This window comes from Desmodus rotundus, chromosome 9 (genome assembly GCF_022682495.2).
Source record: "Desmodus rotundus isolate HL8 chromosome 9, HLdesRot8A.1, whole genome shotgun sequence".
NCBI classification, from domain to species: Eukaryota; Metazoa; Chordata; class Mammalia; order Chiroptera; family Phyllostomidae; genus Desmodus; species Desmodus rotundus.
Genome location: NC_071395.1, coordinates 48,446,289 through 48,468,156, shown reverse-complemented (window position 1 = coordinate 48,468,156; position 21,868 = coordinate 48,446,289). Strand labels below are relative to the sequence as shown.

At 52.4% G+C, this 21,868-nt stretch overlaps 1 protein-coding gene across 4 annotated transcripts in view; it reads left to right on the top strand.

Annotated features, from left to right (window-relative positions):
* UNC13A (unc-13 homolog A) overlaps positions 1–21,868 on the top strand; it is a 56,972-nt gene that overhangs the window by 8,187 nt on the left and 26,917 nt on the right. For 3 of the 4 annotated variants that reach the window (XM_053911645.1, XM_053911646.1, XM_053911644.1), the window contains exons 2-19: positions 248–277; positions 926–1,025; positions 2,811–2,928; positions 4,297–4,420; positions 5,047–5,120; positions 5,959–6,013; positions 7,809–7,844; positions 10,512–10,719; positions 12,716–13,273; positions 13,763–13,871; positions 15,611–15,657; positions 17,430–17,508; positions 18,107–18,178; positions 18,449–18,668; positions 19,204–19,431; positions 20,326–20,467; positions 20,588–20,757; positions 21,648–21,763. In XM_053911645.1, the coding sequence (XP_053767620.1) occupies positions 248–277; positions 926–1,025; positions 2,811–2,928; positions 4,297–4,420; positions 5,047–5,120; positions 5,959–6,013; positions 7,809–7,844; positions 10,512–10,719; positions 12,716–13,273; positions 13,763–13,871; positions 15,611–15,657; positions 17,430–17,508; positions 18,107–18,178; positions 18,449–18,668; positions 19,204–19,431; positions 20,326–20,467; positions 20,588–20,757; positions 21,648–21,763 (2,486 nt within the window). Of the gene's footprint in view, positions 1–247; positions 278–925; positions 1,026–2,810; positions 2,929–4,296; positions 4,421–5,046; positions 5,121–5,958; positions 6,014–7,808; positions 7,845–10,511; positions 10,720–12,715; positions 13,274–13,762; positions 13,872–15,610; positions 15,658–17,429; positions 17,509–17,662; positions 17,669–18,106; positions 18,179–18,448; positions 18,669–19,203; positions 19,432–20,325; positions 20,468–20,587; positions 20,758–21,647; positions 21,764–21,868 lie in introns of all 4 variants that reach the window. The other variant, XM_053911643.1, reaches the window with a different exon arrangement.

The following is a 21,868-nucleotide window of genomic DNA, read 5'->3' as shown; positions in this document are numbered from 1 at the left end:
TTGTCTCTTTGTCTCTGTCTCTAATTTTGCCTCCGTATTTATCTTGTTTCTATTTTTTCCTGTTTGGTCTCTGTGTCTATCTCTTTTGCTCTCTATCCTTGCCTCTGTCTTCTCTCTGCTTCTGTATCTCTCTCCTCTCTGTCTCTCTTGCTCTGTCTCTATTTTGGTCTCTCTCTCTCTCTCCCTCCCTCCCTCCCTCTCCTTTCTCCCCATCCCTTCCCTTCCCTATCTCTGTCTCTCTCCACAGTCAAAAAAGCCAAGTTTGATGGTGCCCAAGGTAAGTGGCCTCTATACCTGTCCTGTCCTATGTTGTCTGTCTGTTTGTCTATCTATCTCTTGAAGAGACCAGGAAGGAGGGTCTGAGCCATTGGTGGGGGACCTGGACTGTGTGTCTGCTAAGTATCATGGAGAATGTCAGACAGGGCCTGTGGTCCCAGCAATCTCCTCAGCTGTCCCCTGAAAACCCCTCGGTGTGTGGGGCTCACCCTGAGCCAATAGCCCTTCCCAGGGTCCTAAGAGGTAGGGTGGGGACTCGTGGATCAGGCTCCAGGTGGAGAAAGTGAGGCTCGGAGAGGTGTTGGAGTTTCTTATAGTCACTTTTGTTCCCATCTGGGGCCTCAGTCTTTCCAGCTAAAAACCAAGCTGTTGGACAGTTATTTTTAAGCAGCAGGATTAGGCATCCCCAAATTCCATGTCTCCCTGCACCAAGGCCGCTCCCCTGTGCTCTGAGGGACTGGGCATAAGGGAGCCGCGGGGGCAGGCCTGGGAGTGGGAAGCACGCACAGAAGCCGAGCGTTGTGTTGGACCTGGAGGGCCCCTCCAAGCACACACAGTACCTGGGGGATCACAGCGGGTTGACTAGAGCTTGGGAAGGGAGACCAGGGGTGCCTGAGCCCCCGCACTGACCCTGCTGTCACCACCACAGAGAAATTCAACACATATGTGACCCTGAAAGTGCAGAATGTCAAGAGCACGACCATCGCTGTGCGGGGCAGCCAGCCCAGCTGGGAACAGGATTTCATGTTGTGAGTCTGACTGGTCCTGCGCAGCCTGCCCTCTGGCACCTTGCTGGTCCCACTGGGCAGAGCCAAACATCTGGGTGTCATCCGGGACTTCCGTTCCCCCTCCCTCTGCCCCACGTCTACTACCCGAAGGGTAGTAGAGTGCTTTGCCTCCAAAGCACTTCCCAAACCCAGTCACTTCCCTTTATCTCTAATGCCACCAGCCAAGTCTCCAGTGCCACCAGCCTCCACCCTGGCCTCCTGCTGCAATCTGCCTCTTGCAATCTGTTCTTCTCCAGGCAGCCAGAGGGATATTTTTAAAACTGCAAATCACATCCTTTCATTCTCCACACTTGCCTATGGCTCATCAACCTCAGAACAAAAACCACACTCCTCCCCATAGCCCCGAAGAGGCCTGGTCCCTTTGACTTCCCACCAGTATCTCCCTCTATCTTTCCTGACTCACCTGCCCCAGCCACAGCCACCTCTGCAAGGTCCCTCCAACATGGCCAGTTTGTTCCTGCCCCAGGATCTTTGCACTTGCTCTTCTCCCCACTCCCTGCCCCAGGAGAAGAGTCATTTCAGACCTTGCTACCAATTGTTATGTTAGTCATTTGTGTGAATTCTGTACATATTTATGGCCCCTGACCCCAGACTGTGAGCTCCAGGAGGGTAGGGCCTGGTTGGTCTCTGTCGCTACTCTCACCCCCACGCCAAGCACAGGGCCTGACACTCAGCACATATTTGCCTAATCATTGAATGAATTCATGACCTGGACTCTCCTCTCAACCTGGAGCCATGCAGGCCCTCCTATTACATCCCACCTACTTTGATGATGGGAACGTGTGCCATGCTTTTTGCTAAGGCTTTGATTACATCAATTTGCCCACAACACTGGGAGTGAGGATGCTACTCTAATCCTCATTTTACAGATGAGGAAACAGAGGACCAGAGAGGCTAAGTCACCTGCTTAGTGTCACACAGCCTCTACCTGGGAGAGCTAGGATTTGGTCCCAAGCAGCCCTCCACCCCTGAGCAGAGCCTGGCTGGGGACTGTCAGTCCTGGAGGCCATGAGAGAACCAGTTAGAATCCTGGAGCAGAGGAACAGATGGGGAAGTAAGGGAGGAGCTGCCCTTACAACTTTCAGGAAGATCTAAAAGGGGAGGGACAAGGTGGTCCTCAACTCCCTAAAAACCAATAATTGAATGACTGGATTACAACCAACATATATATTCAAGAACATTCCTTAAGATAAGTCTTTGGCAAATTGGTGAATTCAGTGAATTGGACATTCACCAAGGTTTCCCCCCAAATCTGCCTATGTGTAATGTGGGGCCTGCTGGGAAAGTGCTCAGGGATAGGATCATTCACATATTCAGGGGTGTCCCCATGCGATTGGACAGAGATGACACTTGGAAGGATGGAGGCACCCCAAATGCCCTTTTCCTGGGATAACAGGGGGCCACAAAGCGTATTTGGGCATCTTTCTCACTTAGCCAGCATTCTCAAGGTTTGAGGGTTTGAGGAGACACCAGGCAAGTTGGGGTGTAGGAGCTGTGTGGTATCTGTCCCACTCTTCCATGCCAGCCTGGAGCCCTGGTTCCGCTGTGAGACCCTGAGCATGTAACATAGCCCTCTGGCCTCAGTTCCCCATCTGTTAAACAAGAGTCACTGTGATACCTTCCTGACTAGGACTCACTCACCCAGGCCCGGGTTTGAATTTGAGTTGGGTATGTGTACTAAGGTGAATGAACTGACTTTTCTTAGTCTCCATTCTCTCACTCCTGCCCCCTCCTCTCTCTCCTCAGCGAGATTAACCGCCTAGATTTAGGGCTGACAGTGGAGGTGTGGAACAAGGGTCTCATCTGGGACACGATGGTGGGTACTGTGTGGATCCCCCTGAGGACCATCCGCCAGTCCAATGAAGTGAGTGGTGGGCTGAGGGTTGGGGAGGAGTGCCTGGGAGGGGCCCAGAGGCCAGTGGCCCAAACAACATGGATATCGACCTCCATCCCTTAACAATGTTCATGTAGACATCTGAGGCTGCAGTGACAGCTCCAAAGTCACCAGGGTCTAAACCCTTTCCATCTTATTTGCTCTTCCTTTCATGTGCCTCCACCTCATGGCCCAGAATGGCTGCTGGAGAATCACCATTACATTTGCATTTCCACCAGAGAAGAGAAAGGTGGCAAGGGATGGAATTTACCCTCCAAGTTAAGGGCCAAACCTGGAGGTTGCTCATGGCATTTTACTCACATCCCATTGGCCAGAACTTAGTCATGTGGCTCCACCTAGCTGCAAGGGAGTCTGGGAAATGTAGTCTTAAGCTGTATAGCCCTGTACCCAGCTAAAAATGTCTTCCTATGGAAGAGAGGGGAAGGGGTATTGTGAGCAATTAGCACTTTGTGCAAGAGGAAGGCCACACAAGCCCTGAAGGTACTAGACAATCTTGGCCTCTTGGCCTTAAAGTTTTCCTCCTCCACTTCATTCCCCCATGCTGAGCCCAGCAGCATCTTATTACCCCAAGACCCTTTCCTACCCTCTCTCCACATCTCCCTTGGGAGTCCTTCTTGATGGCACCTGCTCACAATGCCAGCCTTATCTCCCTCTACACCCCAACCTCCACCCCTTACAGACCCCGAAGAAGGCCTCTGAACCTTCACATAAGCTGTTTCTTGGGCTTCCGGTGTCCCTCCCATCACCTTCTAAGCTCAGCTCCCATGTCCTATCCTCTGGGAAGCCCTTCATAACTCCCCCTGGATACTTGCAGAGGACCTTGGACTACTACTTTCACCCCTACCAGCCTCTCCCTGGGGCTGTGGAAAGCAAATTCCACAGAACATCATTCTCACTTGAGATGAAGAAACTGAAGTTCAAAGTGATGCCCACCTGCTGAAGGGCTTTTGTCCCTGAACCCAGGGGCACTGGTTCATTCACTTGGGGAAGGATTTCCTTACTGGATTGTGGGAGCACCAGGGTCTGCATATGAAGCTAGGGCTGCATAGCTGCAGTCAGCCATGAGGAGTGGCTGTGTAATTACCCCTGCTGACTCCACAAGGCCCTCTTTCTGGATCTTTGACTCTGGGTTCCCTGGACAAGTCCCCATGTTGCCCTGGACTGGGATCTTCCCTCTGAGTCTCAGTTCCCTCGTCTGTAAACTGGGGGTGTGGCCCTGGCTCTTAAGGTAGGGGTGAGATGGGATGAGGGAGACAACTCATGTTAACAGATACCTGATCCACCTCACCTCACCTCGCCTGGAACCTGACCCCTATCATCATTGTTCCCTACACCCAGGAGGGCCCTGGAGAGTGGCTGACTCTGGACTCCCAGGTCATCATGGCGGACAGTGAAATCTGTGGCACCAAGGACCCCACCTTCCACCGCATCCTCCTTGACACCCGCTTCGAGCTGCCCTTAGGTAAGTTTGGGGAGCGCAGGACCCTTACCCAGTCCCAGGAGAATGGTCAGGCCTGGGTAGGTCCATACAAGCCTCATTTGAGGACAAGGTTTCCTCTCCCCAGAGGAGAGGATTTTCTGGGTTTCAGCGAGTCAGCTGAGGTGTGCACCTGCTGTGTACGGAGCACGTTCCAGCTCCTACAGGTCACCAGGGGGAAGCAAATTCTTCTTGACCAATGGGACGGAGATATGAGCTGCCCTGGCAGGTCCTTGGTGAGGGATTCGGCTTCAGGGGTGAGCTGGGGATAGAAGGAAGACAGTCAGAGAAACAGAGACAGAGAGAGATAGCAGAGATAAACAAAGGCAGAGACACAAAGAGGCCTTTCTACCTTTCCTGGAAGCAGCTCGGTTCTCCCACATCATCCCTCCAAGGACTCATGGCTACCCCACCATTATAATGCTGGGGTACATCTCCTCTCCCATTCCCCATCCACCCCCACGGCAGTGCTGGGGCAGGGAGGGATGGGGGGGTGCCACCCTGTCCCCAGACCCACTGGAGACCAGCCCTGTAGGCCTGCAGGATATACTGGATGTGTGATGAAGGGACAGTAGGGGCTTCCAGACTCACAGCCAGGACTCCCCTTCCAGACATTCCTGAGGAGGAGGCCCGTTACTGGGCCAAGAAGCTGGAGCAGCTGAATGCCATGCGGGACCAGGATGAGGTGAGTACTGATATGGGGGCTCTTTCCTTCTTGCATCTCTCTCTCTTCATCTCCTCATGTCCTCCACTCTCTGTCTCTGTTTGTCTCCTTGCTTGTCTTTCCCTATATCTGTGTCTCTAACTCTTCATAACTCATCTGAATTGGTGACTCATGTGGTCCTGTCTCCAAGCAGGATGTCAGCCAGGAACAGTCTACCAACAATATGATGATGATTTCAATTGACTCAAGTTCTGCATTTGCCAAATACCCCCAAGGACACGCAGGGGCCCTGAAGCGGTTCTCACACCCCCTCTCTGCCGCACACCCCTCAATTCCTCAAGTCACACTTTCTTAAAAATTCTCATCCCTCACAAGCCTCAGCCCCTGTACCTCAGCTCTCCCATGCCGCCCCTTCCTCGTCTTCTTGGCTCTGTGTCCCCACAGTGAAAAGACCCACTGTGGCCCAGAGGACAGCCTTTGAAAGGTGAGGGCAGGGAAGGAATAGCGGACAAGACTACAACGTTCTTTAGTGAGAGGTGCAGGGCAAGGGTCCAGCACTCATGTGTGAGTAATTTTTGTCCCACCTCATTTCTCTGTCTGTCTCCCTCTCCCTCCTGTCTCTCTGATCTCTCTTTATTCCTTCATGTGTGTCTCTTTTTCTTTTTTCTATATCTGTATCTCCCTGCCTTGCCTCTCTGAATGTATTTCTCTCTGTCTGTGAACATCTGTATCTTTCTCCTCCAGAGGGAGAGGATTTGAGAGGCATGGGGGAGTCAGGATGGGGCACAACAGAAGACCATCCCGGTCCCCTGGCTCCTGGCCCTTCTGAGATGTGCCCTCTTTCCTTCCCTCCCCTCAGTATTCATTCCAAGATGAACGAGACAAGCCTCTCCCCGTCCCCAGCAACCAGTGTTGTAAGTACCTCTCCGTCCCTTCCTTGGCCTCCCTCCCACCCCCATGGCTGTTGTGTGTAACAGGCCGACTCCTCTCCAGAGCTATGGGTCCTAAGAGCGGGCAGTTAATGCTCACAGTGTGGTGGAAAGAAGAGGAGATCTGGGACTTGGGTTTGAGTTCTGCCTTGTTCTGTGGCCGCAGGCATGCCAGTGTCCCTCTCTGATCCCTGGAGCCGCTCTCTTTGAAGTGGTGCATCTGACAGCCCTTCACTTTGAGGGGTCCCAGAACATCTAGAGGCTCAAAAAACATTTTGCAGACACTTTATTCTATCCATCAAACCCAGATGAGGGGCTCTTTCATGCGGCCCACAGCCGGAGGGAGCCGACGGACACTGACAGTCCTGCCGACACATGTAGAACAGGCGCACAGATGATGGCCCAGGGCTGCTTCATTCGCCATTTTCTTAGATGAAGAAACTGAGGCCCAGGAGGAGAAGCAACTTGCCCAAGGTCACACACCCGGCAGGAGACAAAGCCAGGATTTGAACTAGGTCTGAGGGGCTCTTGCCACTGCACCGAGTCTATTTTTCCTGATGATGATCACGTTCCTCTGCCTACTGCCCCTTCATCCAGGCTGGAGTTTTCAAGATTGTTTGTGTCCCTTGGCCCTGTGGACACTCAGAGGCACCCAGACCAGGTCTCCATGGGCCAAGGAGATGTTTCTTTCCCAAAAGTTCCTCCTGAGTCCTCTGGAGCGGGGAGGAAGTGACAGATCATAGAGTCCCAGGGTAGAACCTGAACCCAGGACACTTTGTTCCCACCCTGCACTTCAACTTCTTCCTCCGGTTCCATCTTCTTCCTTATCCCCCTTTTCTCCCCTTCCTCCTTTCTCCCTGTCTCCCCATACCTGTTTTTTACACCCCCTATATGCCCAGGATGGTGATGGTGGAGCTTAGTGGAGGGAGCTGCTAGGGGACTGCAGCTGGGGCACCCTGTTCTATCCTAACTTGGGGTGTTACTGAGAAAGTCTCTTGACTCCTTGCCTGGGAGGAAGCCATCACTTCCCAGAAGGAATTATAAGCCCCCTACCCCCATAAATGGGCCCACTGAAGGGTATGGTGGGGGAAGGGCCAGACGAGGTGGAGGCAGGAGCAGATGACAAGTACCTGGGCAGGTGGACTAAAATGAAGAGTGGGTTCAATTTGGGAATGGAGACCCACCGCCCAGCATTCACCTCCAAGTCCTCTTAGGAATGTTCATGGAGGAGTCAGGCTTCTGGTCCGAGGCATTTCCCACAATGCCATGCACTGGGAATGGTGAAGGGAGGTGTGGTTCTCTTCCTGGCCCCGAAGCTCAGAGGCTGTGTGACTTGAGGCTGCTCATCCCGCCTCTCTGAGCCCTGTTTCTTCACCTGTACGATGAGCAGGATGAGGAAAACCCACTCAACAGGGGTGTTTCAAAATTTGGGATTTCCAGTTCAATATTTCTTTCCTCACACACAAGATAGGGGAGGGCAGGAGAGGGGCAAGCCGACCCCAGACTTCAGAGCTGGAAAACCCATGCCCCTTTTGTTACCTCCTGACTGAGCCTGTGGCCTCCTCTGTGGAAACTGGATATTCCGCCTTTCTCCCAAGGTGGAGTGAAGGTGTGACAAATGTCAGCAGTTAAAGTGATACTTGGGGAAAGACCCTCAGGTTAGAAGGCCACTGGGGTCCTGGGTGGGAGGAGATGGGGAGAATGAGGAGGACGGCGGAGCCCCCCTCCTTGTGCCCCCCTGCCTGCTCCCTTTTATTATCTCTGCCCCTTCTCTTTGTAGGCAACTGGAATTATTTTGGCTGGGGTGAGCAGCAGAGTAAGTACTCAGCTTGACATCCTGGGAGGCCACGGGGAGGGGGTGCCTTGGCAACCCCACCCCACCCCACCATGCAGGGAAGCGAGGAGCCTGCGGCTGGCACACTGGGGCCAGACGGCAAGGCCCCTTCCCTGCCCTCCTGCCCCTGCCCATTAACGTCTGTCTTGGGAGTCCTGCTCTGCCTGTTGGGGAGTGGGCACTGCCATTGGGGTGGAAGGGTTCAGCTGGGAGAGATGGGAATTTAGACAGTAGACCTGCCTGTCTCCAGCTGGGCACTGTGACCCCCGTTCCCCCCACTCCCCATGTATAACCTCATCTCTTCTCCTGTGACTCCTTTCTCTTTTTGTCTCCCCATCTTCTTCCTCCACCTGGAAATGTCACTCTGAGGGTGGGGGTGGGGGTGGGGAAGAAAGAGGGTCTCAGAGCAGAGGGCAGGGTTCCCCAGGCGGATGCCATTTCTGAGACCTCCCTCTAAAGTCCCCTCACACACATCTTCCTCCAATTTGCCCCCAGGGGAGGGAGACAAGCAATCCCCTCAATTTGGATCCCATTTCTCTCCCTAAGGAAGAGTTCCCTTAGTCCCATGTCCTTCCTCTTCCAGAGGAATCCAGCCCTTTAGTCTGAATACGAATCTGCGTCCTCTCTCCTCTGCCAGCTGGGGGCTCCTTCACCCCCACCCATCCCCTGGCGGACAAGCTCCACTCCCCCCTCCCTCCAGAACCAGGGAAACTGTTTACATGTACTTTGATCCAAACAATTTGTCAAAAAAAGTCGGTCAGAAATCAATTTGACCAGAATAGACATTAGGCAGAAAAGATTTGTTAACAACCAGTTTGCCACAGGCAAACAATACTGTCAAAAACAGAGATGTTTTTGATTAAAACCAATTTGGCTAAAGCTGATAACTAGGTGGGGAGCAAAGACCACTGGGCCAAAAGCAGAACCTTTGATGGAGGCACAAGTGTTGGAAAGTTGGAAGCAGCAATTTGGTAAAAAGCAGAGTCTGGGTGAAAACAAAAAGAACACAATCCAAAGCAATTTGCCCCTCAAAAACAGAGAACTTGTCAGAAAAAAATAATTGGGTGAACACGCACACAGCCTCATGTGACTTGGTTGAAAACATCTTGGCTTAGTCAAGAACAATTTGGTAAACAGAGCGCCAACGTGGCCAAGACCCAGATAATTGGGTAGAAGACCAGGTGGCCAACGGGGCAATTTGGTGACATTGACAAATTGTCCAGAGCTTCGAGGGGGATCATCCAGGTTTCAGATCCCCCACCTCAGGCTTTTACAGGATCACAGTCTCAGCCCGAAGCCCACCACCCTAAGCCCCGGAGACCGGCATCTGCCTCTGTCTGTAACGTCAGCGCCGACTGCACGTGTGCAGCAGAGGGCCGTCGTGTGCAGCGGGGACAGGGAGAAAGGTCGTAGGTCATAGCAGCCCAAGTAAAATGGGAAACTGGGAATCCACAGTTGCCTTGGTAGGGCCAGCTTTGCCAGCTGAAAACGAATTAAGGTTTTTCTAAAGGCAAAGTAACTGAGGGAATGTATGAATTAGTTTTTAAAAATTTTATCACATTTTAAGAACTGGACCCATTTGTCGAATATGTATAGTAACAGACACATTAGCTGGAAAAGAATTAGAAGTTTAAAATAATAAAGAAACAAAAATAGACAAACATCTGGGAAATAATAGTTAAAGCAAAAGTACTTAAGCAAAAAAAAAATGCCTAAAGGGATAAAAAGAGGCGAGCCACCTCCTTGGTGTTTAAAACCACCAGTAAATTGATGCCATGGGCCGCCCAATAAGGGGGTTATTTATGTATTTTTGTTGCAGCCCATTTTCAACCCAAGTGTTGTTTTCAAAATACATAGTCTCTCCTGTCCTGCAACAATCTAACATCCCTTGACACAATTCCATTTTCTTTTTACTAAGAGAGAAAACCTGTTTTCTTTTTACTACGGAAGACAAACCAAACTAAAAACATCCTTTAATTTTTATGTAACACTTGAAGTTTGGCAACTCCACGCTGGTCCATTTTAGCGATAGATTCTGGGTGTGTGGCAGACTTGCCAACCTAACGACCTAATCCTCTTTGAGGCAGATTGTACCTTGTCAGAGCCCCTTCTTCGTTCCTGTGCTCGTGAGTTCAGATCTGGTGTCTCCATTCTCAGATATCACAGAATCTCTGAGGGTTAAAGTGCATTTGTACTCCACCTTGTCCTTCTGATCTCCCTCTGACTTCTTTGAGTGTTTGCTTGACTCCTGTTATGGGAAGCTCACTGCTTCATTGGGGGAGGGGGAAGAATTTTGGTTTTAGAGAGTCTGGACTTTGGCAAAGTCCATTCTTACATTTAAGCTGAAAGACATCTTCCCATTTGCCACTGTTCTCACAGTGTAGCACCTACCCTGGACCCCAGATGCTAGGTCCAGTTTGATCCACATAAGACAAAGCAGAGTTTTCACCTCCCTTATTCTAAAGCCTGTACCTCTATTTACATGACCCAATATCCTTCATTCATGCTGGTTACTCTTCTTAAATTAGCAGCCAGTGAAGATTCCCTAAGTCTGAGATCCTGCTTTGACCCCCATTGTATTCTCTGTCCCCCTCTCTCTCTTCCACCCATCCCTCCTCACTCTCCCTCCTCACCTCCTCTCTCTTCCAGATGATGACCCTGACAGTGCAGTGGATGATCGTGACAGTGACTATCGCAGCGAGACAAGCAACAGCATCCCCCCACCCTATTACACTACGTCCCAGCCCAATGCTTCAGTCCACCAGTATTCTGTTCGTCCACCGCCCTTGGGCTCCCGGGAATCCTACAGTGACTCCATGCACAGTTATGAGGAGTTCTCCGAGCCGCAGGCCCTCAGGTAGCCACCCTGGTGCTGAGGTCCCTGTGTGTGTGTGTGTGTGTGTGTAGCCCTGTCTCCTGGAGTGAAGAGAGAAGTAGGTGGCTGGAGGGAACTGGAGGTATAGGTAACCAGGTCTAGAAAAGCAGCATTTACACTTCCTTATAAGCACTAGAGCCCTTGCTTTACCCAAAACTTTGCAAGAAAATTCCACAAGATTGAAAAAAGTGGGTCTGCTTTGGCTGAAGAAAGAAAGTCCGGATGCCCCTGATTGGTCCTACTGAAATATGGGGGCTCCTTGCACTCCTTTAAGAAGCCACTGGTCCCTATCTACTGTCTTACTGGGTGGGGAGGAGTGAGTGGCAAAAGATCACTATTAGTGGGGGATGTGAGACACAGTGCTGTTGGAAAAATTCCAGCAAGCAGCTGGCTGGGGGTCCCAGGTGGCCCTGCCCAACCCTCCTGGTGGCCCTGGACCCTGTGTTCCTGGCCAGCGAGCATGGGCACAGTGACTTGGGAGCTGCTCCTATTCTGTGCAGCCATAGTCACCAGTCCTTTGAAAGTAGGCTGTCCCCAGACCTGCCCAGTAGGTGGGCCCCTGGCCCTGGTGTGCCTTACCACTGCCCAGGGCAGGGTGCTGGTCCTTGAGCCAGGGAGGCTGAAACTCCAGCCTGCCGCCCCTCCTTGACCTGACCACCCCAGTCCTGGTTTCCAAACAGGACAATAACAAACATGGAATTAAACAGCTTGAATATTTGTACAGCATTTAGACAGACAGAAAACACATCCATCCTTGCCGAAAGTTCTACTGGACAGTGTGAGAGTTTGGGTAAAACGTAATTTGAAGGAAAACTTCATAAGCTTCCTACTCAAACTTGACCATTGACCAATACAGTTCTTTTGCAGATATTTGAACAACCCTTACTTTGAATTTTTCTATACTTAATATATACCACAGAAAGCTTGGCTAGTTTACAGATAAAATATTTTGGGAGGAACTTTTTAAAACACTGAGTATCTACTCTAGCCTTTATTTTTTAGATCCAAGGAAATGAAATAACACATTCAAGGTAAAATATTTAGTGGCAGAAATGGGATGAGAACCAAGCAAGAAAGCACATTCCTGGCAGAGGGCACAGCAAGCACAAAGGCCCGGAAGTGGGCACAAGTTTAGGGTGTTGGAGGAACAGCAGGGAGGTTGATCCAACCAGAGCAAGGGGAGAAACAGAGGGACAGAGAGAGAGGTGAGGATGGGAAGGTTGGAGGGTTTGGGCCACACGAGGGTGCCAGGCATAGCATGGGTTTGGTTCCAAGGACACTAAAGGGCCTGGTGGCATTTGGACAGCGGCAGTATGTGATTGGGTTTATCACTCAAAGAAGCCCCTCTGTGGCATCCATGGGAAGCAGGGACTGTTGGGGATGGGAGAGGATGTTGGGGTAGCACCATGTGGAGATGGCAGAGCCTGGACCAGGGTAGGGCCCAGGGTGCAGAGAAGTGAGTTAATTTTATGTACAGCTGCAAGGTGGGTAAGGAGACCTGTGGCAGGGCCAGCTGGGAGCGGAGGTTGAGGCAAGGAGTGGAGGCAGAAAGGCCCCGGGCTTTGGTGAATGAGGGGGCTCAGTGGTGGAAGGACCAGGTTGAGGGGGAGACGTCAAGAGCCAGGCACAACAACCACGGTGACATTGCAGGAGCCCTAAGTTTCCATGGGGGCTGTGGTGAGGACATTGATTCGGTGTCCTCAGCACATGGGACGAGTGTGGATAGGGACAGCACACAGTAGGTCATCAGCGATCACTAAGTTCATATTGTCTGTCCTCTCAGACCATAAGTGCCACAAGAGCAGGCTTTCTGTCTCTTTTGCTCATGGCTGTGTTTCCCTGGCACCTACAGCAGGGCCCAGGGCACGGCAGGTGCTCAAGCAGTGCTGAATAAATGACTGGGTATTGGACCTGTGGGACTGGGGCTGGTTGGGCAGTGGCTCTGTGCCCGGCCCCTGAGCCCCACCCGTCCCCTCAGCCCCACAGGCAGCAGCCGCTATGCCTCCTCAGGGGAGCTGAGCCAGGGCAGCTCACAGCTGAGTGAGGACTTTGACCCAGATGAGCAGAGCCTGCAGGGCTCTGAGTTGGAGGATGAGCGGGACCGGGACTCCTACCACTCCTGCCACAGTTCAGTCAGCTACCACAAGGACTCACCACAATGGGACCAGGATGAGGATGAGTTGGATGAGGAGCTGGACGAGGAGCTGGATGAGGAGCTGGATGAGGACCTGGAGGACTTCCTGGAGGAGGAGGAGGAAGAGGAGCTGCCTGAGGACGAGGAAGAGCTAGAAGAGGAAGAGGAGGTGCCTGATGACATTCGTGCCTATGCGGAGCACCAGGAGGCAGCTGTGGCTGAGCCCAAGGACTTTAAGCGTGTCAGTCTTTTTCTGGCCACTCCAGAGAAGGAGGACAAGGCCCCAGCCTTGCCCACTGAGGCCCCCACTGTGGCCAAAGTGGCCCCTGAGCCAGCTGTGCCTGAGGAGGTGCCTACAGCTGAGCGGATGCCCAAGGATGAGCCCCCCAAAGCTGAGGAGAGGTAATGAGAGGGGGCTGAGGGACTGGCACAAGGTCACCATGGTCAGGGATCAGTGATGCCATGATGGAGTGAACACGGATCTAGGGAATTGGAGGGGAGGGTGGAGTTGTCACAGGGCCATGGGTTTACTGAAGAAATCAAGATGGGCCCAGGTGGTCAGAGGGGGTTCAGTGGAGTTAGAGGAGGTGAAGCTGGGTCATCAAGGTGTCTTAGGGGTTGTAAGGGGTTGGAGAAGTCACAAACACATTGCAAGGACCCTGGGCAAATAGATTTACGAAGAGTCAGAGGACCAGGAGAATGGAAAAGGGAGTCTGGGCATCCAAAGTTGTCAGAGAGGTGATGGGCATGTGGGAAGGGGACAGGGGCACTGGGACACGTCAGAGGGTGGCACAAGTGGATCCTAGTGTCTTTGAAGGACCATGCATCACTCAGAAGGCAGAGGATGGAGGGAGAGCCAGCTCTGGAACCTCAGGACGCCCTGTGCCTCAGTTTCAGGCCGCAAGAAGATGAGGAAGGCCAGGAGGGTCAGGACTCCATGTCAAGGGCCAAGGCCAACTGGCTGCGAGCCTTCAACAAAGTGCGGCTGCAGCTACAGGAGGTGAGTGAGAGCCCTGGCCAGCTCACAGTCTTGCCCAGTGCCCCACCCATGGCCATGCCCAGACTGGCCATGCCCACTTCCCCACTCCTCTAATGCTCCTGCCACACTGGTCCTTTTCCTAGCCCTACCTACCACACCAGTCATGCCATGCCCCATGGACAGCTTGGCCATGCCCACTTCCTCACCCCATCTACCATGTCTATTCCTCTGTACATCCTGGTCCTTCCATGGCTCCGCCCACACAAACCCAGCCCCACGCTCTCCTGCCCTTGCCCTGGCTCTACCATTCCTGGTTTCACCCACACCTGTCTGCCCTACACCCCACACCAAGATCCAGCCCAGCCTCCCCCATTCCAACCTGATATTTCTAAGCAGGGGAGGAGGAGAGGTGAGCTGTGCCTGGACCTAGGTCATGGCTACAGCCATGTCAGGGGTCAAGTTCATGGATAGGGGTAGAGGTTAGGAATAGGGATTGAGATCAGGATTAAGGCAGCAGTCAGAGGTCAGAGTTGGAATTGGTATCAGGGGATGAGATCAGTGCTTGGGATCATATTGGGTGTTACTGTCAGTGTTGGGAAAGGTCCGGGGTCAGGTCAGTGTTAGGAAAGGAATTCGGTGAGAGACAAAATTAGTGTCAGGGTCAGGGTGATGACTGTTCAGATGCACAGCAGGACTGAGACCCTTTACTTACTCTTTCAGTCATTCAAATGACTCTGGGCTACAGACAGAGCAGTGTTATTATCCAGGGGGAACTTCCAAATTTGGATGAGGCTGGCAAGAGGAGATCCTAATCACATTCCCAAAATTTTCAACCATCCAGTATCAGAGCCACAAAAATTTCGAATCAAATTTCTTGTCAGTTTAAAAAAAGAATTTTATTTTTTTTACTAAATAAGATATTCACATGATTCCAAATTTAAAAGGTAGAAAAGAATATACAGTGAAAAGTCTATTGAATAACTTTCACCCTGTTGGCAAATTAAATGAAAAAAACAAAACAAAACAAAACAAACAACAGCTACAACACTTGTCATGGAACCAGTGATATGACAAGAAAAATAAATGTAGGTGGGCTCTCTGGGTTTTATAGATGGGACATAAAACAAATCCAAGGCAATTAGGAAAATTCCCTGGAGAAGGTGACACTGAAAGTATTCAAAATACTTCAGTAATATTTCAGAAGAGAGGGCTGCTCACTACCCTCCCAGCCATGCTACCCTTTAGTTAGTTTCATGGGAGATGGGAGGTGTAGACTCTGGGTCTACACCAAGACCTGAATGATAAATGGAGGCTTCTTGGGTGCAGAAGGTGGGAGGGCATACACACAGGTGGCACAGCTTGGGCAAGGGCCCTGGGGCACAAAAGCAGACAGGCAGGTGAGGCTGCAGGGAGTTTAAGGAATGGCAGGTTCTTACAAGTGTTTGAACCAGCCCCTGAGAATCCCCAGAGGCTACAGAAGCATAAGCTCTTGCTGGAATGATGCTAACACATCCTCAGGTTGACAGATGAGGAGACTAACATCCACGAAGGCTGATGGCAGAGAGGAACTCCTCTCTCCCATTTCACAGATGGAAAAGCTGAGGCCCAGAGAAAACCAGTGAGCTCTCTAAGGACACACAGTGAGGACTAGGTCCCCAGGTTTCCTGACTCACAGCCAAAAGGGAAGACAGAAGTGGGTGTGGAGACTGCCTGGTCCTGGGGAAGGGCAGCCACACTCACCACATCTGTCTGTTCCACAGGCCCGGGGAGAAGGAGAGATGTCCAAATCCCTGTGGTTCAAAGGCGGGTGAGTAATGGAGCTTTGGGGCTGGGAGGAAATTTTGAACCCAGAGCTTGAGGCTGGTTTGCACCATAGCCAGCAAGGGCAGAGACAGGTTCCATTTAGACGGGGCATGGAGTGAACATGGCTGAAAGAAACAGCGGAAGCACCGTCAAAAGACACTCAGGAGCGAAAGGTAGGAACATGTTGAGCCCTCACAACAAAGCCATGGGGGAGCACTACTCAGATTTACAGATGGGGAAACTGAGTCTGGAGAGGTATATGCCTTGCCCAAGTCACTCACATAATTCACAAGTGCTTCCCCCTAAAATAAATGTGAGATAAAGGAGAAGCCCATTTCCCTGCACTGCCCATCTGCAAGCCAGGAGTGAATTTTTTGCTTTTATTCTGCTTTTAAATCTCCCAGACTATTGCCGTGGCTGCTGGCACTTTCATTAACGATAGTCGTTTGGTCTTAAATGGAGCAATTTGTCACATCTAACTTCTTAAATTACTGATATTCTGGGTTTGCTTTTTTTTTCAGCCTTTGGATAATGAGGTTGCAAAAGATATTCTTAAATTACACTAATGTTTTAAAATAGCAGCAGGAGAGTGACTTCCTTGTAGGTCTTTTGCAAACAAAGCCAGGAGCTGTGATTCCCAGATGAGCAGGTGTGCGGGGCGAGGAGCCCCAGAGCAGGGACTGAGATGGGGATTCCTGTGTGTGTGGTTGATGGAGGAAGCTCTCTCAGGAGACACCCGTGTGGCAGGCAGGGTCAGGCCTGGGAAGTAGCTTGAGCAGAGATGCGGTTCAGGAGTCGCCAAGCCTCTGCCTGATTCTGCAGGGGGCACTGGAGCAGGAACTGCACCTTAGAGCTTGTCCAAGATACCTAGCAGCCAGGCACCTCTCTCACTAGCCAGTGAGACCCTTTGGGAGAGGAGCCACAGCTGAACCTTCGCTGGAGTGAGTGCACCTCTCAGTAAAGGGAATTCACACAGGTCACTGTGGCGTCTACCACAGCGCTCATTCAATCCTTTGGCTACTGTAAAACTGCCAAGAGACAAGAACACAATTTCCAGCTCCCTCATTCCCCTGGGAGTTGTAAACCACTCCTTCCAGGCTGGATTTTCAATAGACACATATATTTTCAATTTTGAGCATAAAGAAAGGTTTCATTGATATTTTTATATACTACTTAGGTTCCCTTAATTCAAATTTTTATTAAACATGAGTGCCTGCATCATCCCCCCATCTCCAGACAAAGAAGTTGAGGCCCAGTGTCTTCATTTCCTGTGAGAAATGACCACAAACAGGGGGCTTATAACGACAGAAATTTATTCTCTCACGGTTCTGGAGGCAGAAGTCTGAGATCAAACTTCTCCCTCAACACCCACAGGGCAGAATTCCCTCCTGGCCTTTCCAGCTTTCGGGAGCCGTCGGCAGTCCTTAGTAGTTCTCGTTTGTAAATGTGCCGCTCCGATCTCTGCCTCCATTATCACACCACTGTCTTCTGCTTGTGTGTCTCTCTTCTTATAAAGACACCGGCCATATTGGGCTGGGCCCACCCTACTGTAGTATGACCTCATCTTAACTAATGACCTCCGCCATAGCCTTATTTCCAAATAGGTCACATTTTGAAGTCCTAGGGTTTAGGAGTTGAATGCATATTTTTGGAGGGGGGACACAATTAAATTCTTAATGCCTGGGGAAATCTCGTGTCCTGCTCCAGCGTCAGCTGATGTCTGTTGGAGGAAGGGGAACTTCCTGGGCCCTTGATGTCCTCCTGTGTGTCTTGCAGCCCAGGGGGTGGTCTCATCATCATTGACAGCATGCCTGACATTCGTAAGAGGAAGCCCATCCCACTCGTGAGTGACCTGGTGAGTGCCTGCGCCCTCCCCTCCCCCAGCCCTCATCCTGTACAATTGCCTGCCGCAGACCTGGGGCTGGGGGCTGGGGGCTGGTGAGGTGTTCTCTGGGACTAACGCAATCTGGTTTCTACCCTGTGTGCTGTGTGCTGCATGGACACCTCAGGCCATGGTGAGTGAGTGACAGTAACCTGGGCCCCTGAGTCTCCTTCCCAGGCCCCTGCACTAGGATCTTTCAACTGGCCCCCAACCCATGGGCTCCGAGGAGGGGCCCTGCCATGTCCTGCACTTCATGGGTGGGGAAGAGGGCAGGTGACTCCCCATCTTGGTTCACAGTGTGGCTGACGACCATGGCCAAGTCTGGCCGCTGGTGGTGGGGGATGGGTGAGTCAGGGGGGTAGGGCTGCTCACCTTCCAGGGTCCTTTCTAAACCAGAGCCTCTGTCACTTCTTCTTTGCCTGTTCTTCTCCTGCTGCTGTGTCCTATTCATTGCGACTTTGGCTTGACTCTGGCTGGTGGCCCCAAACCATGGCTGTGGATTCTGCTCTCGGTGACTATCCCATGGGTGTCAATCTACTCCATGACTCCGTTGGTGTTGTCCGCGCCCCAGTCCCTAGTCCAGTCCAGAAAAGCGGGCATCACATCGGCCTTGGCCTCCAGCACTTTGAACAACGAGGAGCTGGTGCGTTGGGTTATAAGGTGGGCTGAGCTGGGGGCTTCTGGAGGAAGAGGAAAGTGTGTGGCAGAGACAGGCATTCCTCACTCTCCAGGGTTGGCTAGCTCAGCATCGGGTTAGCCCCCTCTGTACACAGGAACCTGTGGATTCTGACCGCGTGGGGGCGGCGGAGGGACTGAGGCTGGACTATACTCTGCACAGGGTGAGGGTGCCGGCAGTACAGGGCTCCCAGGTGAGGGCCCTGCTCCCCATACCGCACCCCCTCCCTCCTCGCAGAAAAACCACGTTTACAAGAAGACCCTGCAAGCCTTAATTTACCCCATTTCATGCACGACACCGCACAACTTCGAGGTGTGGACGGCCACCACGCCCACCTACTGCTATGAGTGCGAGGGGCTGCTGTGGGGCATCGCGCGGCAGGGCATGCGCTGCACCGAGTGCGGCGTCAAGTGCCACGAGAAGTGCCAGGACCTGCTCAACGCCGACTGCTTGCAGCGTGAGCGCTGGCACGGGCTGGGGGGCAGGGACGAAGGGGTGGGGCTCTGAGTGTTGGGGGTGGGGCTCCGCGGAGGCAGGGTGGGAGGCGGGGCAAGAACGAGCGGGATTGGCGAGATGGGAGGGGCATGAAGAGAGGGGCAGGGTGTGGGCGGGTTGGGGTGATAGGGCAGGACTCCTTTCAGTGGAAGACTAGGGTTGAGAGGAGCGTAAAGAAGATGTGAGAGTCGAAAAAGGGTGGGACGGGACTCAAGGACTGGCTTAAATACAAAGGGCGGGGTTAGTAAGAGGTACCCATTCCCCTTGAGAAAAATGGGTTAGGTAGAGTTAGGGTTAGCTCAGAGAAGGGGCGGGGTCTTGGAGAGGCAGGGGATTCAGAGAACAAGTAGGAAGCTCCAGTTTGGGGGTTGATTCTCACGAACCCCCATGGCTTAAAATGCCCATGGCAGCTGCCGAGAGAGCTCTGGAGGGGGAGTCGGGGTGCTGGCTGCAGTGAGGCGCGCTCCCTGGACAGTGCCGGCTGTGCGCTTCCACAGGGGCAGCGGAGAAGAGCTCTAAGCACGGGGCTGAGGACCGGACGCAGAACATCATCATGGTGCTCAAAGACCGCATGAAGATCCGGGAGCGCAACAAGCCCGAGATCTTCGAACTCATTCAGGAGGTCTTTGCTGTGACCAAGGCCGCGCACACACAGCAGATGAAGGCAGTCAAGCAGAGCGTGCTGGATGGCACGTCCAAATGGTCGGCCAAGATCAGCATCACTGGTGAGGCCGCCAGGGGTAGGGGGTGGGGGTAGGGGGACCTTTTCAGCCATCTATGCTCCCTCCCAGGCCTCTTCCATTTGCTGTGCATACTTGAACATATCCATGTCCTTCCCATGTCCACGTGTGTGTACATTTATGCCCACAGGTGACCATGTATGCCTCCAAAACTGTGTGCATGACACTATCTCGGTGCATCTTGATTAGTGCCCCCAGAATCAGACACCAGGAAAAGGAGTTGAGGGCACATGGTTTATCTGAAAGGCGATCCCAGGAAACCTCCTGGGAGTTCGGAAGTGAAACTGGAGAGAAGGAGCTCTACACAGAGTGCCAACAGCAGGCAGTGCTGTGGACACCTGGGGCTCGGTGCTGCTTGGGACCACTGGGGGACAGTATTGAGCTCCCACTGCAGAGGGGTCCTACCCTAGGGGCAGGGCCCTTGTGGTGTTTATCCATGCCATACCTCATTTGGATTTCGTAGGAGACAGACCCCAAGATGATTTCAGGGCAGGTGGGTGTCCAGGAGGTGGTCCTAGGAAGCCCTGGTAGGGGGTGGAGACAGAAGTCTGGGAGCAAGGAAAGAAGGCACCCTTCACGTGGGCACCAATGAGCAGGTGACTTTGCAGTCAATGGAGGTTCAGTCCCACTGGGGAACTTCAGGGGCACAGTGTAGAGCACGCACCTGAGCATGTCCCATCCCAGGGGGTGGCCCTGGGGCACCTTCCCATCCTTCATTGGCTGAGGGTTCCCTGGGTATTAACTCTCTAGCAAGGCCAGTGTGCCCTCAGGCCATATCACAGGCTTCCCCAGCAAGCAACCTGGAGCCTCTGGCAGTGACTCTTCCCAGCATACCTCCTTCCTAGAGCCACATTTATGTCTCTGTTATGTGTCTTCCAGTGGTCTGTGCCCAGGGCTTGCAGGCAAAGGACAAGACGGGATCCAGTGACCCCTACGTCACTGTCCAGGTTGGGAAGACCAAGAAACGGACGAAAACCATCTACGGGAACCTGAACCCTGTGTGGGAGGAGAACTTTCATTTGTAAGCGCCTAGCTGGGTCCCCAGGAACCCATGCAGAACTCCCTGTTGGGGCAGCCCAAGGGGACCTTAGAACCAGCCAGAGCCAGCTGCCTGACCCTTGCTCCTTCCTCCACCTTGCAGTGAATGTCACAACTCCTCAGATCGAATCAAGGTGCGTGTCTGGGATGAAGATGATGATATCAAATCCCGCGTGAAGCAACGGTTCAAGAGGGAGTCTGACGACTTCCTGGGGCAGACGATCATTGAGGTGCGGACGCTCAGTGGCGAGATGGACGTGTGGTACAACCTGGGTGAGTGAGGGGGGAGTCTGCAGGGAGCAGGGAGGAGGCCCCAGGGAGCCAGCCAAAATGGGGAACCTAGTTGCAAAGGAGAGATATAGTGTCGGTAGGAGTCAGTCTAGGATCCCAATCTGATGTCAGCAGGAAGCACCCCAGCTGAGAGGATAATCTAGGAAATTCTTAGTTTGGTTTGGTAGGGTGAGGGAGGGACACAATCTCTGTACTCCAGTCTCACAGTTGAGGCAGGAGTAAGACCAGGGGGTCCTAGTCCAAAAACAGAGGCACAGACCCAGGAATCCAATCTAAGAAGGAAGATTGAACTTTAAAAATCCAATCTAAGAAAGAAGGTATACACATAGTTTGGGCATCCTAATCTGAGAAGTGAGCTGTAGACCCACGAGCCCTGTCTGAGAAGATGAGTGGAATCTGTGAGCCCAATTTGATGGGAGATACAGGATCTGTGAGCTGAGTCTGAAGGTGTAGGGAGAACCCAGTCTGAGAGGGGTAAGCAGAGTCCAGGAACTTATTAGTTTTGTTGGAAGAAATCTAGATATCCCATTCTGATGGGGGAGGCTGGAACCCTGTATAACAAGATGAGCAGTAGACTCTGGGGAGCTTGATCTGATTGGGGAGGCAGGGCCTGGGAGCCTGGTTGGTGGGAGGGAAGCAGTGCTTAGGGTTTCTAGTCTAAGGAGGGACATGCAGAGCCAGGAATTTAATCTGAGTGAGGAAGCAAGGTCTGGGATCCTAGTTTGAATGGAGAGATGGGGCCTAAGGAATTCTAGTCTAATGGAAGAAACACAAGTCTAGGGAGCCCGGGAGAACAACAGTCACACATACATTGAAATAGCCCATGGCCAGATTGGAAAGTTCTGACACTGCCATCCCTTTCTGCCTTGTAGACAAGCGGACTGACAAATCTGCTGTGTCCGGTGCCATCCGGCTACACATCAGTGTGGAGATCAAGGGCGAGGAGAAGGTGGCCCCCTACCACGTCCAGTACACATGTCTGCACGAGGTGAGGCCCACTGCTCGACCTGCCCTCAAAGCTCATTGTGATCTCCCACATTGCCACCACTCACCATTTCTACCTGCCCCAGCTCCACCTTCCTCTTTGCTGCCA